We start from the raw sequence: 13,701 nt of genomic DNA on the forward strand, positions 1-13,701 counted from the left end.
GGTCTGCCGTAGTCGAAACAAAATAAAAAAATTCTTTCCAGTAGCACCTTTGTTGTTGTTTAGTCGTTTAGTCGTGTCCGACTCTTCGTGACCCCATGGACCAGAGCACGCCAGGCACTTCTGTCTTCCACTGCCTCCCGCAGTTTGGTCAGACTCATGTTGGTAGCTTCGAGAACACTGTCCAACCATCTCGTCCTCTGTCGTCCCTTTCTCCTTCTGCCCTCCATCTTTCCCAACATCAGGGTCTTTTCCAGGGAGTCTTCTCATGAGGTGGCCAAAGTATTGGAGCCTCAGCTTCACGATCTGTCCTTCCAGTGAGCACTCAGGGCTGATTTCCTTCAGAATGGAGAGGTTTGATCTTCTTGCAGTCCATGGGACTCTCAAGAGTCTCCTCCAGCACCATAATTCAAAAGCATCAATTCTTCAATGATCAGCCTTCTTTATGGTCCAGCTTTCACTTCCATACATCACTACCGGGAAAACCATATCTTTTACTATACGGACTTTTGTTGGCAAGGTGATGTCTCTACTTTTTAAGATGCTCTACTTTTTAAGATGGGCGCAGGTGGCGCTGTGGGTTAAAGCCTCAGCACCTAGGACTTGCCGATCGAAAGGTCGGCGGTTCGAATCCCTGCGGCGGGGTGCGCTCCTGTCGTTCGGTCCCAGCGCCTGCCAACCTAGCAGTTCGAAAGCACCTCTAAGTGCAAGTAGATAAATAGGGACCGCTTACTAGCGGGAAGGTAAACGGTGTTCCGTGTGCTGCGCTGGCTCGCCAGATGCAGCTTGTCATGCTGGCCACGTGACCCGGAAGAGTCTGCGGACAGCACTGGCTCCCGGCCTATAGAGTGAGATGAGCGCACAACCCTAGAGTCTGGCAAGACTGGCCCGTACGGGCAGGGGTACCTTTACCTTTACTTTTTAAGATGCTTTTTATGTAGCAGCTTAGAGACCAACTAAGTTTGTTATTGGTATAAGCTTTCGTGTGCATGCACACTTCTTCAGATACCTTCAGGTCACTTTAGTTGATCTCTAAGGTGCTACTGGAAGGAATTTTCTCATTTTGTAAAAACCAAGGTTTCTGTTTTTAAAATGGATAAAGGCAAACTTAAAAAATGTTTGCCCCATGCCTATTCTCTAAACAGGCAAGGGGGAATCATTTTGCATCCTGTTCCTTTTCGTTCAAGCTAGAGCAACTTCACAATGTGGCAAGGAAATGTGTAATTCTTTTCCTTCTGGTTTAGAAATGGCCCATAAGAGTGACACTCATAATCTACTTACTAATCTGCATAATATACCTTGCATCTTGTAGGTAGTGAGAGGTAAATATAAACGATAGGTATCATGAAGCCTTCATTAAGGAGAGAGTTTGGGGCAATAAATATTTATAAAGCCTTCCCCCCCAATGCAGTAAAAGAGCTAAAACTGCTTAATTTTGGCTATAATGAGCCCAGTATTTATTTGACAAGCCAAATTCCAGAATTGCTATAGTGTTGGTGCAGTTGTTATTACAGCAGGAAAAGTCAACTATATATAATGGAAATACTAGTTTCTCAAAAGTAAAATATGAAGTCAAGTAGCTTTAGATCAGAACACTGAAGATTAAAATGCTTCCCACATTTCAGCAAATTTTTTCATCCTGAGGGAAAACAAAAAGCAACAATTATAATGTATAATGTGCATACCATTCACTGTTCACAATATACAGTATGAGGCTGAGAAGCATGCCTTAATTACATTGAACAGAGAAATTTCCTGCATGTATTTTGTTTACTCAACATCACTGCATGCTAAATCTGTTCTGGACTGTGGTCATTTTATTTTGAGTACCGAATCTTCTTCAAAGAATCTTTCCTCTGCGTTTGTTAATGCCACTTATTTCTATCACAGCTCACACTTTCCTAATTTTTCCACAGTAAACATGGCAAGTTTTCTTTAAAGTTAATCGCCTTCAAATGCCATAAATTTCTGTGGGAGAGATTTGAGCATTCACTTAACTCTCACTGAAATAAGTGTACCGGTAACTTAATGCTTTTTTTTTTTTTTTTAAATATTTTTTATTGCTTTGTTTTCCAGGGTCGAAATACATTGTCAATAACTCAACAAAAGCCGTTTTTTACAGAAAAGAGAGAAAAGAAAACAAATAGAAGCAAAGACAAAACTCCTTCTTCCAAGTCTTTTTTCATTATCCACTGGACTTCCCCACCTCCTCCATCTCTGTATTTTTATAATAAAGGTTATATAGCAAATTGTTACCTTGTTTCGTATATTATTCTACTTTCATCTAGTTATTGATTTTAAAAAAATTTAAACTTTTCTCAATCATAACTCAATCATAATCTTATCCGAATTTCAATAATGAAGCATGTTTTCCTCAAAACTTAGCAAATTCTCAACATTCAAATAATTTATAATGTTTTTGTAAATAGTCCTTAAATTTTCTCCAATCCTCTTCCACTGCGTCTTCTCCTCTGTCTCGAATTCTGCCGGTCATCTCAGCCAGTTCCATATAGTCCATCAGTTGCGTATGCCACTCTTCCAGTGTGGGTAATTCCTGTGCCTTCCAGTGTTTAGCTAGAAGAATTCTTGCTGCTGTAGTTGCATATAAAAAGAAAGTCCTATCCTTCTTTAACACTCTCTGGCCCACAATGCCCAGTAGGAAGGCCTCTGGTTTCTTCTGAAAGGTATATCTGAATACCTTTTTCAGCTCGTTATAAATCATTTCCCAAAAGGCCTTCACCCTCGGGCATGTCCACCAGAGGTGAAAGAACGTTCCCTCAGCCTCTTTGCATTTCCAACATTTATTATCAGACAAATGGTATATCTTTGCCAATTTGACTGGGGTCATGTACCACCTGTATATCATTTTCATGATGTTTTCTTTTAAGGCACTACATGCCGTAAATTTCATACTGGTGGTCCATAACCTTTCCCAGTCTTCAAACATAATGTTGTACCCAATGTCTTGTGCCCATTTTATCATGGCTGATTTAACTAACTCATCTTGAGTATTCCATTTAAGCAACAAATTGTACATTCTTGAAAGCACTTTCATCTTAGGTTCAAGTAGTTCTGACTCTAATTTTGATTTTTCCACCTGGAAGCCAATTTTTTTGTCTTTTTTAAAAATTTCTAGAATTTGGGCGTAATGAAACCAGTCTCGCACCTTCCCTTTAAGTTTTTCAAAACTCTGCAACCTCCAAGTATCATCCACTTTTTCAATTATTTCACAGTATTTTGCCCAGCCACCCCCCATATTAAGAATCTTAATGGCCTTAGCCTCCATCGGTGACAACCACCTCGGAGTCTTGTTTTCGAGTAAGTCCTTGTATTTAGTCCAGACAATAAACAGAGATTTCCTGACAATATGGTTTTTAAATAGCTTATGAGACTTTACCTTGTCATACCACAGATATGCATGCCACCCGAAAGCATTGTTAAACCCTTCCAGATCTAGGACATCGGTGTTTTCTAGCAAAAACCAATCTTTCATCCAGCAGAAGGATGCAGCTTCATAGTATAACCTTAAGTCCGGCAGGGCAAATCCCCCTCTTTCCTTTGCATCTGTTAATATTTTAAATTTTATTCGGGGCTTTTTGCCCTGCCAGACAAACTTCGCTATGTCCCTCTGCCACTTTCCAAAACACTCCACCCTGTCCACGATCTGCAAGGCCTGAAATAAGAACAACATTCTTGGCAATACATTCATCTTAACAGCTGCAATTCTTCCCAACAAGGAAAGTTTCAATCTTGACCAGATTTCTAGGTCCTTTTTAATTTCAGACCAACATTTTTCATAATTATCTTTAAACAAATTCAAATTTTTCCCGGTCAGGTTAACCCCCAGGTATTTCACTTTTTTAACCACGTTTAATTCGGTTTCCTTCTGAAACCCATCTATTTCTAAGGGTGTCAAATTTTTTGCCAAAACCTTGGTTTTTTGTTTGTTTAACTTAAACCCCGCCACCCGACCAAACTCAGAAGTTAATTCCAAAGCTCTTTTAGTACTAGGCACTGGCTCCTGTAATGTCAATACCACATCATCCGCAAAGGCCTTCAGTTTATATTGTTTTCTACCGACCTGTATTCCTTCTACCTGCTGGTCCCTTCTGATCAGGTTCAGCAAAACCTCCAGGACCGAGATAAATAGCAAGGGTGATAAGGGGCATCCCTGTCGTGTTCCTTTTTCAATTTTAAACTCTTCTGACACCACATTGTTTACTATCAATTTAGCTTTTTGTTCTGAATAGATCGCTTCAATACCATTTTGAAATGCCCTTCCCACTCCCATCCCTTCTAAATTTCTCTTCATAAATTTCCAAGATATATTATCAAAGGCCTTCTCCGCATCTATAAATATCAAAGCTGCTTTCGTATTCAAATTTGTCTGTAGTAGTTCCAAGACATCCAAAATGTTCCTGGTATTGTCAGACAAATGTCTACCAGGGAGAAAGCCTGCTTGGTCTTTATGAATTACTTCATTTAAGACTTTTTTCAGCCTGTTTGCCAAAATATCAGCAAAAATCTTGTAATCCACGTTTAGGAGTGAGATGGGGCGATAATTCTTCAATTGGGTCTTTTCAGATTCTGATTTTGGTATCAACGTGATGAATGCCTCTTTCCACGATTCTGGTGCTCCCTTCCCTTCCATTATTTGGTTGCATACCTCCAACAATGGTTGAATCAGATGTTCCTTCAGTGTCTTATAATATTTGGAGGTAAGTCCATCTGGGCCCGGAGATTTGCCTAATTGCATGTTCTGAATGGCACTTCCAATTTCTTGTTCTGTTATTTTGTAATTCAGGGTTATTTGTTTATCTTGAGTCAATTTTTGCAGGCCATAGCTTTTTACAAATTTATTTATCTCCTGCTCTTCTTGATGGCCTTGTGTGAACAATTTTTTAAAATATCTCTGGAAGCACTTTCTAATTTCCTCAGGTTTCTGGATACATTCACCTTCAACCTCTAGATTGGTAACAAAGTTCAGTTTCTGTCTCTTTTTCAACTGCCATGACAGTAACTTCCCACATTTGTTTGCCGATTCAAATGATCTTTGTTTCATCTGTTTAATCTTCCATTCTACTTCTTGATTCATCAATTTCGCAAATTGTGTTTGATGGAATTTTATTTCTCTTAAGATTTCTTTTGATTTTGGATTCAATCTCAACCTTTTCTCTCCATCCTTTATCTTCTCCAAGATCTTGTCTTTTTTACCATTCCAGAGTTTTTTCCTAATAGTGTTCTGTTGTATCAGGAACCCTCTCATAACAGCTTTACTTGCGTCCCAGATTGTTTTTTTCTCCACCGAGGTATTCAAATTAATTTCAAAATAGTCTTTCATCGTTTTTTGGGCCTTCTTCACAATCTCCTGATCTCTGAACAAGGAGTCATTCATTCTCCATCTAAAGGATCCAGTTGGTATGAGTCTCAAGTCCATTTTTAAGGCATTATGGTCGGAGCAAGTTTTGGGACAAATCTCTATTTTTTTAGTTTTAGGTGCCAGTCCTCTAGATACCCAAATTTGGTCGATTCGTGTCCAAGATAGGTGGGCCTCAGAAAAGAATGTTCCCTCTTTGCCTAGAGGGTTTTTTGTTCTCCAAATGTCAATCAAGTCCATATTGTCTGTAAGTTCGAAGAAAGTCTTTGGTAGTCTGCCTTCTTTAGTCAGATTTTGGTTTTGTGACTTATCCATATGTGTGGAGACAACTCCATTCATATCTCCCATCAAAATGATGTTGTTATAGTCAATATAGTCCAGCGTTATCTCATGCAGCTTCTTGTAGAATTCCGATTTCCCATCATTAGGTGCGTAGATTCCTACTATCAGGAATTTTTCTCCTTGTAATTGTATTTCAATCGCCAAAATTCTGCCTTGTTCGTCTTTAAATACAAATTTTGGCACTAGGTTCTCTTTTGCATATATCACTACTCCTCTTTTCTTTACTTTATCTGATGAAATAAATTCTTGGCCTAGTCTCTTGTTAATCAATACTCTTCTATGGAGCCTAGTTACATGGGTTTCCTGTAAGCATATAACATCTAGTTGTTCTTTCTTTAATATATGGAAGATCCTCTTCCTTTTTTCAGGGGAATTTGCACCATGAATGTTCCAACTGAGAAGCTGCAGAGACATCCTGGATCTGTTGTCAGTCAGTGGGTTTGTCTCCCTTGTTATCTATGTCTAGAGGTGGATCTTTTGCGTCAGGCGTGGGGTGTGACCAGTCACTTGCTGTTCCTTTTCGGAGGTCTTCCCCGTAGTCACTTAGGAACTTATCTTGCTCCTCTGTTGATCTGATTCTAACTTTCTTCCCTTTCAAGTTAAAAGATAATCCTTGCGGGAATTCCCACCTGTAGCGGATTGAGTTGTTTCTCAGCAGTCTTGCTAGGTCTTTATATGTAGTTCTTAAGTCCAACAGCTGTTTTGGTATATCTCTGAAGATTTCTGCGGTCTTTCCTTGTACCACCAATGGATTTTTAAAGTGTAGGCCAAGTATGTTATCCTTTTCTTGCTTGTATCTCAAAATGATCAAGCAATCTCTTGGTTTATCCTTCCTGGCCACACTTCCCAATCTAAAGGCGGTAACAATTGTAAAGTCCTTCTCCTTCGCCAGACCCCAGAATTTGGATATTTCTGCGGTCAAGAAGTCAACCAGATCTTCCTTTTCTTGTTCTGGGATATTTCTAATCCTAAGATTGCTCTCCCGGTTTTTCAATTCTGCCATCGACAGATAGGCCTGTTGTTCAGTGATCTGTCTACTCAGTGGTCTTACTTCCCCTCTTAATTCCTCTATCCCTTTTTTATTTTGGTCAGCTTTTGCATTCACTTCCTCGACCAGTCTTCGATTTTCTGTCGCCGTCTTCCCGATATCTCCTATCGCCTGTGTGTTCTGGGCTACTTGGTCTGTCAATTTATTAATTGTAGCTGTCACTTGGTCAAATTTAATCGCTTGATCATCGGCCTTCTTGTTTAATGCAGCCAGTTGCTCCAATATTTCTTTAGAAACAGGGTCAAGCCCTCCTGCAGCCATGTCCTCCAAAGCTGGCTGTTTAGATTTTTCTTCCTGCAAACCTGTCACAGTTGGGACAGATGATCTACGTGTCTGAACCGGCAAAGTTGCTTGCATTAATTCAAGCTGTTTTGCTCTCTTGCCAGCCCTTGTTTTTCCAGCACCACTCATTCCACAGCTGTCAAGGCTTCAAGGTCAAATTATAAATCCCATGGGAAAGGCAATCCAAAAGGAAAGTAAACATCCAACCATAAAAGTTTCAAAACATCCCGCAGTTCTCAGAGGTTGATATTTCCACAATCCAGCAGGGGGAGCTCCCTAAAAGTTCAGGGAAGATGGAATTTTCCACCAGTAAGTTCCCAAATGAAGTAATGTCCAAAATAAAGGGGAGACCCTTTAAATTCACATTGAACAGCAGAGAATAAAAATTTTTGTCAGAATAAGTGCAACAGTTCCTTTCTTATAACTTTCAGAATAGCCCAGTAAAACTTTGTATCTCTGTATACTGTCAACGCAGTCTGACAGTCTGATGTTACTTTGTAATCCAGCAGCCCGAGAGAGCAGGGTCTCGCAACTTTGTAATCCACTAACAATGGGAGGAAATAGCACAGTCTCTATCCACTTATAGCACAGTTATAGCTTATCTTTAACTTTAAAGCTTCAAATCCGAATTTGCAGGGTAAATTCCAACTTCTTTTAACCTCCTGTCAGCGCTTCAATTTTAAAGGGACTTTGCTCAGTACTTTAAACAGAGACGGAAGGCTGACTTCCTTTTTAGCGTCTCCCGTTTTCAGTCAAATTGCAAAGATTTTGTTGTTCCTCTTAAATAGAGTCCCAAATTTCTTACTCACGAGTATGTAGTTTCAAGTTGATTAATCGTAGAAGAAAGGTCAGCGCTCATCAGCAGCAGCCGCGCGGCTTCACTTCCGCGGAAAGAGCGATGGATTCACAGCACCGCTACCCCCTCCACGTTCCGGAGCCCCTTACGGGGTCCCTTCTGCGCTTCTGGGGTCGCTTCTGGTACCCGCCGAATCCCACGGCCACGGGCTCACTCTACCCGTGGTTTTTCTTACTGGGTCGTCGCTGTGCCGCAGCGCACGACCCTTTTCCGCGGAGCCCCCCTTCAGTAGCTGAAGAGGACCGCCATTGCTGTTTCGCGCCGCCTCCGGAAGTCCCTTAATGCTAACTGGCTAGTTTGTGTTCCCAAAAGCTGTAGCAGGGAAATTCGAAACGTAGTTGGCATCTATCTGTCTTGAGAGACAATGGAGTGCGCCTCTGGGGGTGAAGTCATACCTCTGTGTTAGCAACACCGAAGTGAACTCCCTGGGGCGCAAGCCTGAGCAGTGTGCCCAGCAGAGGTCCTGGGCTGCCCACACGACAACACCTTGCTTATGTGGTCCAAAGGAAACAAAGAGTTGCTGGAAGGAGGTGTACAAGACACCATCCAACTGCCTTAGGGACTCCAGTCTGGATTTGTGTATGGTTTGCTCCTTAGCCTTTTCTTCTCCCACAAGATATCCCACAAAGCAGTGGAGGTTTAGGATCAGTTTTCCTGCACCTAGATGGGCTATCTTCCCAGATTGAGGAGCCCTATCTGTCTCTCACTTCCCTCTACAGCATGGGTAGGCAAGCTAAGGCCCGGAGGCCAGATCCGGCCCAATCGCCTTCTCAATCTGGCCCGCAGACGGTCCAGGAATCAGCGTGTTTTTACATGAGTAAAATGTGCCCTTTTATTTAAAATGCATCTCTGGGTTATTTGTGGGACATAGGAATTCGTTTGTATTTTTTTTCCAAAATATAGTCCGGCCCCCCACAAGGTGTCAGGGACAGTGGACTGGTCCTCTGCTGAAAAGGTTTGCTGACCCCTGCTCTACAGTATGTGCAGAAACCGCCTTCTTAACCATTGGACCCACTATTGGTCTTGTCCTCTCAATCTGCCAGAGTCTGTCTCCACATGCAGAGTAAGTTGCTAACTCATAGTCTACCCTCACCTTGCTTAGCTGTTCTCGGGGTGTGGCCGCTGTTGCATGCAGATAGCTTCTAGAAGCCACAGATGAGAGCTGAGTGCAGTGTGGGGACCAAAGGTGGACAAAGTACCCCAGAAGGAGCATGGTATGTTCCCTGTCAGAGGTACTACTCCCCTAACACTCCACAAACCCCAAGTCCATACATATTCCAATAATAATCTTGGGGGAAGGGCTAACTGGATATTCTAAAAATGTTGACCTACCCAGAGAAAAACAGCAAGATTGGCAGAGTAGTTTTAGTTGCCAATGGTTCCAAAGTTCGCAAGCACTAATTGATTAAACAGTCGAGCACAATAAGATTGAACTTCTTACCATTATAAAGCTTCAATCTCTTGGCCTACGTCCATTAGATTTTATACGTTTAAGCCTTATTCAAACATTACAAACATTTTGAAATTGGGACAGATGCACGAGGATGGTAAATGTAGGGAAACAATTCAGATCCATATCGGTCAATATAGCCCAGTATGGCAGGAGCAATAGAAAAATCTATAATTAAAAAAATTAAGCAGTTGTGCAACATTCAAGTTCAACTTACACTTTTCCCCTGAACTCCTCTGCTGTCATAATGTCAGTTTCATTATAAATTTCATCCTGGATACTTAATCCCAAAGATTCAAGTGCTAAAATAGGGGAGAGGAGATGAAAGATGCTTAGAGAAATGGCTGCTGAAGCATACGCAACTCTTATAGTCAGTGCATTCTTTTCCGTCTTCAGTTCTGCTTAGACCTTAACTAATCAGATGTGGATGGGACAAAAACCTCAACCCAGCAAGAAACCTGTACATGCACATATCCTCCCCTACCGCTGCATAAAGTAATGAGAATCACATTATACTGGGTTTATCTAAATGAAGGGGATCTTATGATGGAAGGCTGAATGAGGTCAGATCATAGATTAGGCAGATCTGACATTCAAACACATATAGTACAGCATAACTCGCATGCCGTTATCTCCATATAGCAAAGAGATACCCCTATCTTCTCATATCCAGTCTCTAAAAACAAGGCAGGTTTATGATGGGTGGGTGAGAAAGGAGAGATAGCTGCTAGAGAAGAACCCAGTACGCTTTACTGTACTGAGTTTTTTTTACAGAGCATTGCTCCCAAATGTTACTTGTTTCCTTTTATCAACATCAGGGACAACTAACAAACAGTAGAAATTTACTTAATATAAATCTAAAGGATTTGTTGTTTTACTCACTAAATTTCTGTAAAGATTAGGCTGAGATTAGGCTGAGAATAATCTTGAAGCTGTTTTTCTCATGCCTAAACTTGCCACATGTGGCCATAATAACCTACAGCAGGGGTGGCAGAGTTAAAAACTTGCAGTGATGGGTCAGGTCAAAGTTGTTGCTTTATCACTACCTGAAGGAGTCTCAAAGCGGCTAACATTCTCCTTTCCCTTCCTCCCCCACAACAAACACTCTGTGAGGTGAGTGGGGCTGAGAGACTTCAAAGTGTGACTAGCCCAAGGTCACCCAGCAGCTGCAAGTGGAGGAGCGGAGACGCGAACCCAGTTCCCCAGATTACGGGTCTATCGCTCTTAACCACTACACCACAGAGGAAAGACCCATTTTGGGGGGTGCATGTTGTTGACTTTTATGGGAGCGAAGGTGTTGAGCTTCTTTGAGGGGAGCCACTTATCTACCACAGACGTCCACTGATCTAGATCACAATCTACCTGTTGGGCGTGCCTGACCTACAGTATATGAAATGAGATGTTCATTAAAAAAAAAAAAAAAGAGCCACTAACCTCCTTTGTACTGTGGTATGGTTATGTAACCTTGGCCTGCAACGTCTAGCATTTCAAACATTGCGTCCACGTTTGACTCGTCCATAAGATAAGGAAAGTCCGTAGAAGTAATTTTTGCATACTTTATCTTTTCCAGTGTCTTTATCAAAAACTCTCTTGGTCTGTCTGTAAGATAAAAACACACATACATTCCTACTTCAACGTGTCCTGACTAAAATGTCTAATGTTTTCTAGGCACTGTGCAAAGGTTAAAAACAGATGCAGGCTTTATCTCCAGATTTTCAGACTAGGATACAAAAAGAAACAGGTATGGGGTTGGAAGAGGAAAACAAGCAAATGAAGGTACCACAGCTTGCCAGTTACATAAGGTCTAGGTTGAATGGTCACTAGGTAGTTCTGGAAGAGGAGAACCCAAATGACAATTTGTCATAGCCAAACTGTTGTTGGAATGTTTCTACTATTGTTCAGAGGCAGCTGGGCACCATTGGTTCATTAAGTTGCACTTTTCCTGGGAACTGAAGCACTTACTGTATTTAATCATAATTGGCAATGGTTTTCATGACCATGTTGTGGGTTGGGAGAAACAAACCATGATGCCATGTTTGGAGGCACGGAAAAAGCCAAGCATCACTGGCAAGGTGAGAGCGGCAACTGGGCAGAGTGCGCTAGCAAACTGCTTGTTCACGGTAAGCTATTTAACCACGAATGCCGGCAAGCACAAAGTTCCACTTGTGAAAGAGGGTTTTCCTATCGCCTTCTGTAGCATCACTGAAGTTTCTTCCGACACAGTTCTGTCTTCACAGGAAATAAGCATGAGCTCTCATCTACAAGTCCTTGCCCCTAAAACACATATCAGCCCATGAACATTGTGAGGGGCTTGGCAACCAGGCCTCAATTCCACATGTTCTCTGTGGGTTAAACCACAGAGCCTCTTGGGCTTGCCGTTCAGAAGGTTGGCGGTTCGAATCCCTGTGATCGGGTGAGCTCCCGTTGCTCGGTCCCAGCTCTTGCCAACCTAGCAGTTCGAAAGCACGTCAAAGTGCAATTAGATAAATAGGCACCGCTCCCGCGGGAAGGTAAACGGCGTTTCTGGTGCTGCTCTGGTTCTCCAGAAGCGGCTTAGTCCTGCTGGCCACATGACCCGGAAGCTGTACGCCGGCTCCCTCGGCCAATAAAGCGAGATGAACACCGCAACCCCAGAGTCAGTCACGACTGGATCTAATGGTCAGGGGTCCCTTTACCTTTTACTAACTTCTCCACCAACTAAGTGCTGCTGGGGTAGAGGACTGAATTGGCACCCCTGCCACACATTCTCACATATGGACCCTCCCCACCAGGGAAAAATCGGTGAGCGAAGATCTTCATCGGGAAGAAGCAGGGAAGAAAGACTTAACATCCAGGATCTGCTGTCTGAGTTGATCCTGTCCCCTGAGGCAGTTGCCTCACCTTGCCTAATTGGTGGGCCGGCCCTGTTCTCACATTTGCACCTGTGGCAAAATTATCCGTGTCACATGGCAGTCAGGACCAAGTGAGCTGTGGCTGTTGGTGGTAGGAAGCAGGCACCCAATTTGGAGCAGCACAGGTGGGTCCCCTACACAGGGTGCCAAGCCAAGAGGGGAGTAAATATGATTAACAACACCAAACAAACAACTAATAATAATAATAATAATAACCTATATTTATATGGGCACCTAACAAGAAGATCCATTTAAAAGCAACTGTACCAAAAGGAATTATTGTGTATAATGATTCTTTGGGTGGGTTAAATTCTGTCCATAGCTGTCAACGTTTCCCTTTTTTTAAAGGGAAATTCCCTTATTCCGAATAGGATTCCTCGCAAGAAAAGGGAAAAGTTGACAGCTCTGAATCCTGTCCTCCCTCCAGGCACCATATTCACCTGAGGAGGGGACAAGAGGCTTGGCGTCTGGCATGGCCAGGGTGAGGGCGGGCTTACCTGGCCGGTGGTAGAGCAGCAAGGCGCTCAGGTTGTGCAAAAGCTCCGGGATTTTGTGCTGCGCCAGGTAAGCGCGACCCTCCGCTTCGCGGTCCATCGCCGTTGCTAGGAGACCGGAGGGAACGCTCCCGCGGCGGGGGGGGGGCCGAAGGTCACGTGACGAAAGGGCTTGGCGGACCAATAAGGAGACAGTCCTTAAGTCCCATTTATTTTAGTAGCGCGAGTACCGTCCATTTATTTTACCATTTATGTTAGTACCGCCCGCTCGGCTGCAGGAAGCACAGGGCAAGCGGGGCGTGCATGGTTGCAAGCCAGCAAGCCAGCGGGCAGCAGTGGGAGAGAAATTCGGAATTAAGCCTCTCCTGAATTTGGGAAGCATCCTCCGCGGCAGCAGAAGAGTCCCCTCGATCCAATAACACGGAAGCCCCAGCGGGCGAAAACTAAAATCCGCTGCCCCGCCGCACCACAATCTCTGCTCGTGTTTTATGATGCACAGGAAGGACCAGGGTGGGATAATAATAATAAATTTTGCGTTTTCTCAGGGCTTCCCTACCCTTGCGGCTCCTTTCCCACTCAGCTCCCATGAGGGAGGTGGCGGCATTGCGAAGAAGCTCCCGGGGTTGCGAGGATGAAGCGGGGAAGAGAAGCATGGACTTGAGCTCCCTGGAAGAAAAAACTGGCATATAAATAAAGATATGGGAAGAATGAGCTCTTGAGTGGGCGGTTTTTCTTTGGTTTCTAAAATTAAAAACACACAAAATTGGACCTAAGCAGCATATAGCTCGGTCGGTGGGAGCCTCTTAATCCCAGGGTTGCGGGTTCGAGCCCCACGTTCGCCAAAAGATCCCCGCATTGCGCTAGATAATAATAATAATAATAATAATAATAATAATAATAATAATATAATAATAATAATAATTTATTATTTATACCCCAGCCACTCTGGGCGGCTTCCAAAAGA

The 13,701-nt window shown here is 42.9% G+C and overlaps 1 protein-coding gene across 2 annotated transcripts; it reads right to left on the reverse strand.

The window, feature by feature from the left end:
* Positions 1–1,426: 1,426 nt before the first annotated feature.
* EFCAB10 (EF-hand calcium binding domain 10) lies at positions 1,427–13,535 on the reverse strand. 2 transcript variants are annotated; one of them, XM_028747474.2, is made up of 4 exons: positions 13,294–13,535; positions 10,787–10,951; positions 9,570–9,654; positions 1,427–1,636 (listed from the first exon to the last, which is right to left on the reverse strand). In XM_028747474.2, the coding sequence occupies exons 1-4, from the start codon at positions 13,421–13,423 to the stop codon at positions 1,600–1,602; spliced, it is 417 nt and encodes a 138-aa protein (XP_028603307.2). In that variant the 5' UTR covers positions 13,424–13,535; the 3' UTR covers positions 1,427–1,599. The 2 variants fall into 2 exon arrangements, with proteins under 2 accessions (XP_028603307.2, XP_028603308.1); XM_028747475.2 differs by lacking the exon at positions 13,294–13,535 and adding an exon at positions 12,741–13,046.
* Positions 13,536–13,701: the final 166 nt, after the last annotated feature.

This window comes from Podarcis muralis, chromosome 10, assembly GCF_964188315.1.
Source record: "Podarcis muralis chromosome 10, rPodMur119.hap1.1, whole genome shotgun sequence".
In the NCBI taxonomy this organism is placed as follows: Eukaryota; Metazoa; Chordata; class Lepidosauria; order Squamata; family Lacertidae; genus Podarcis; species Podarcis muralis.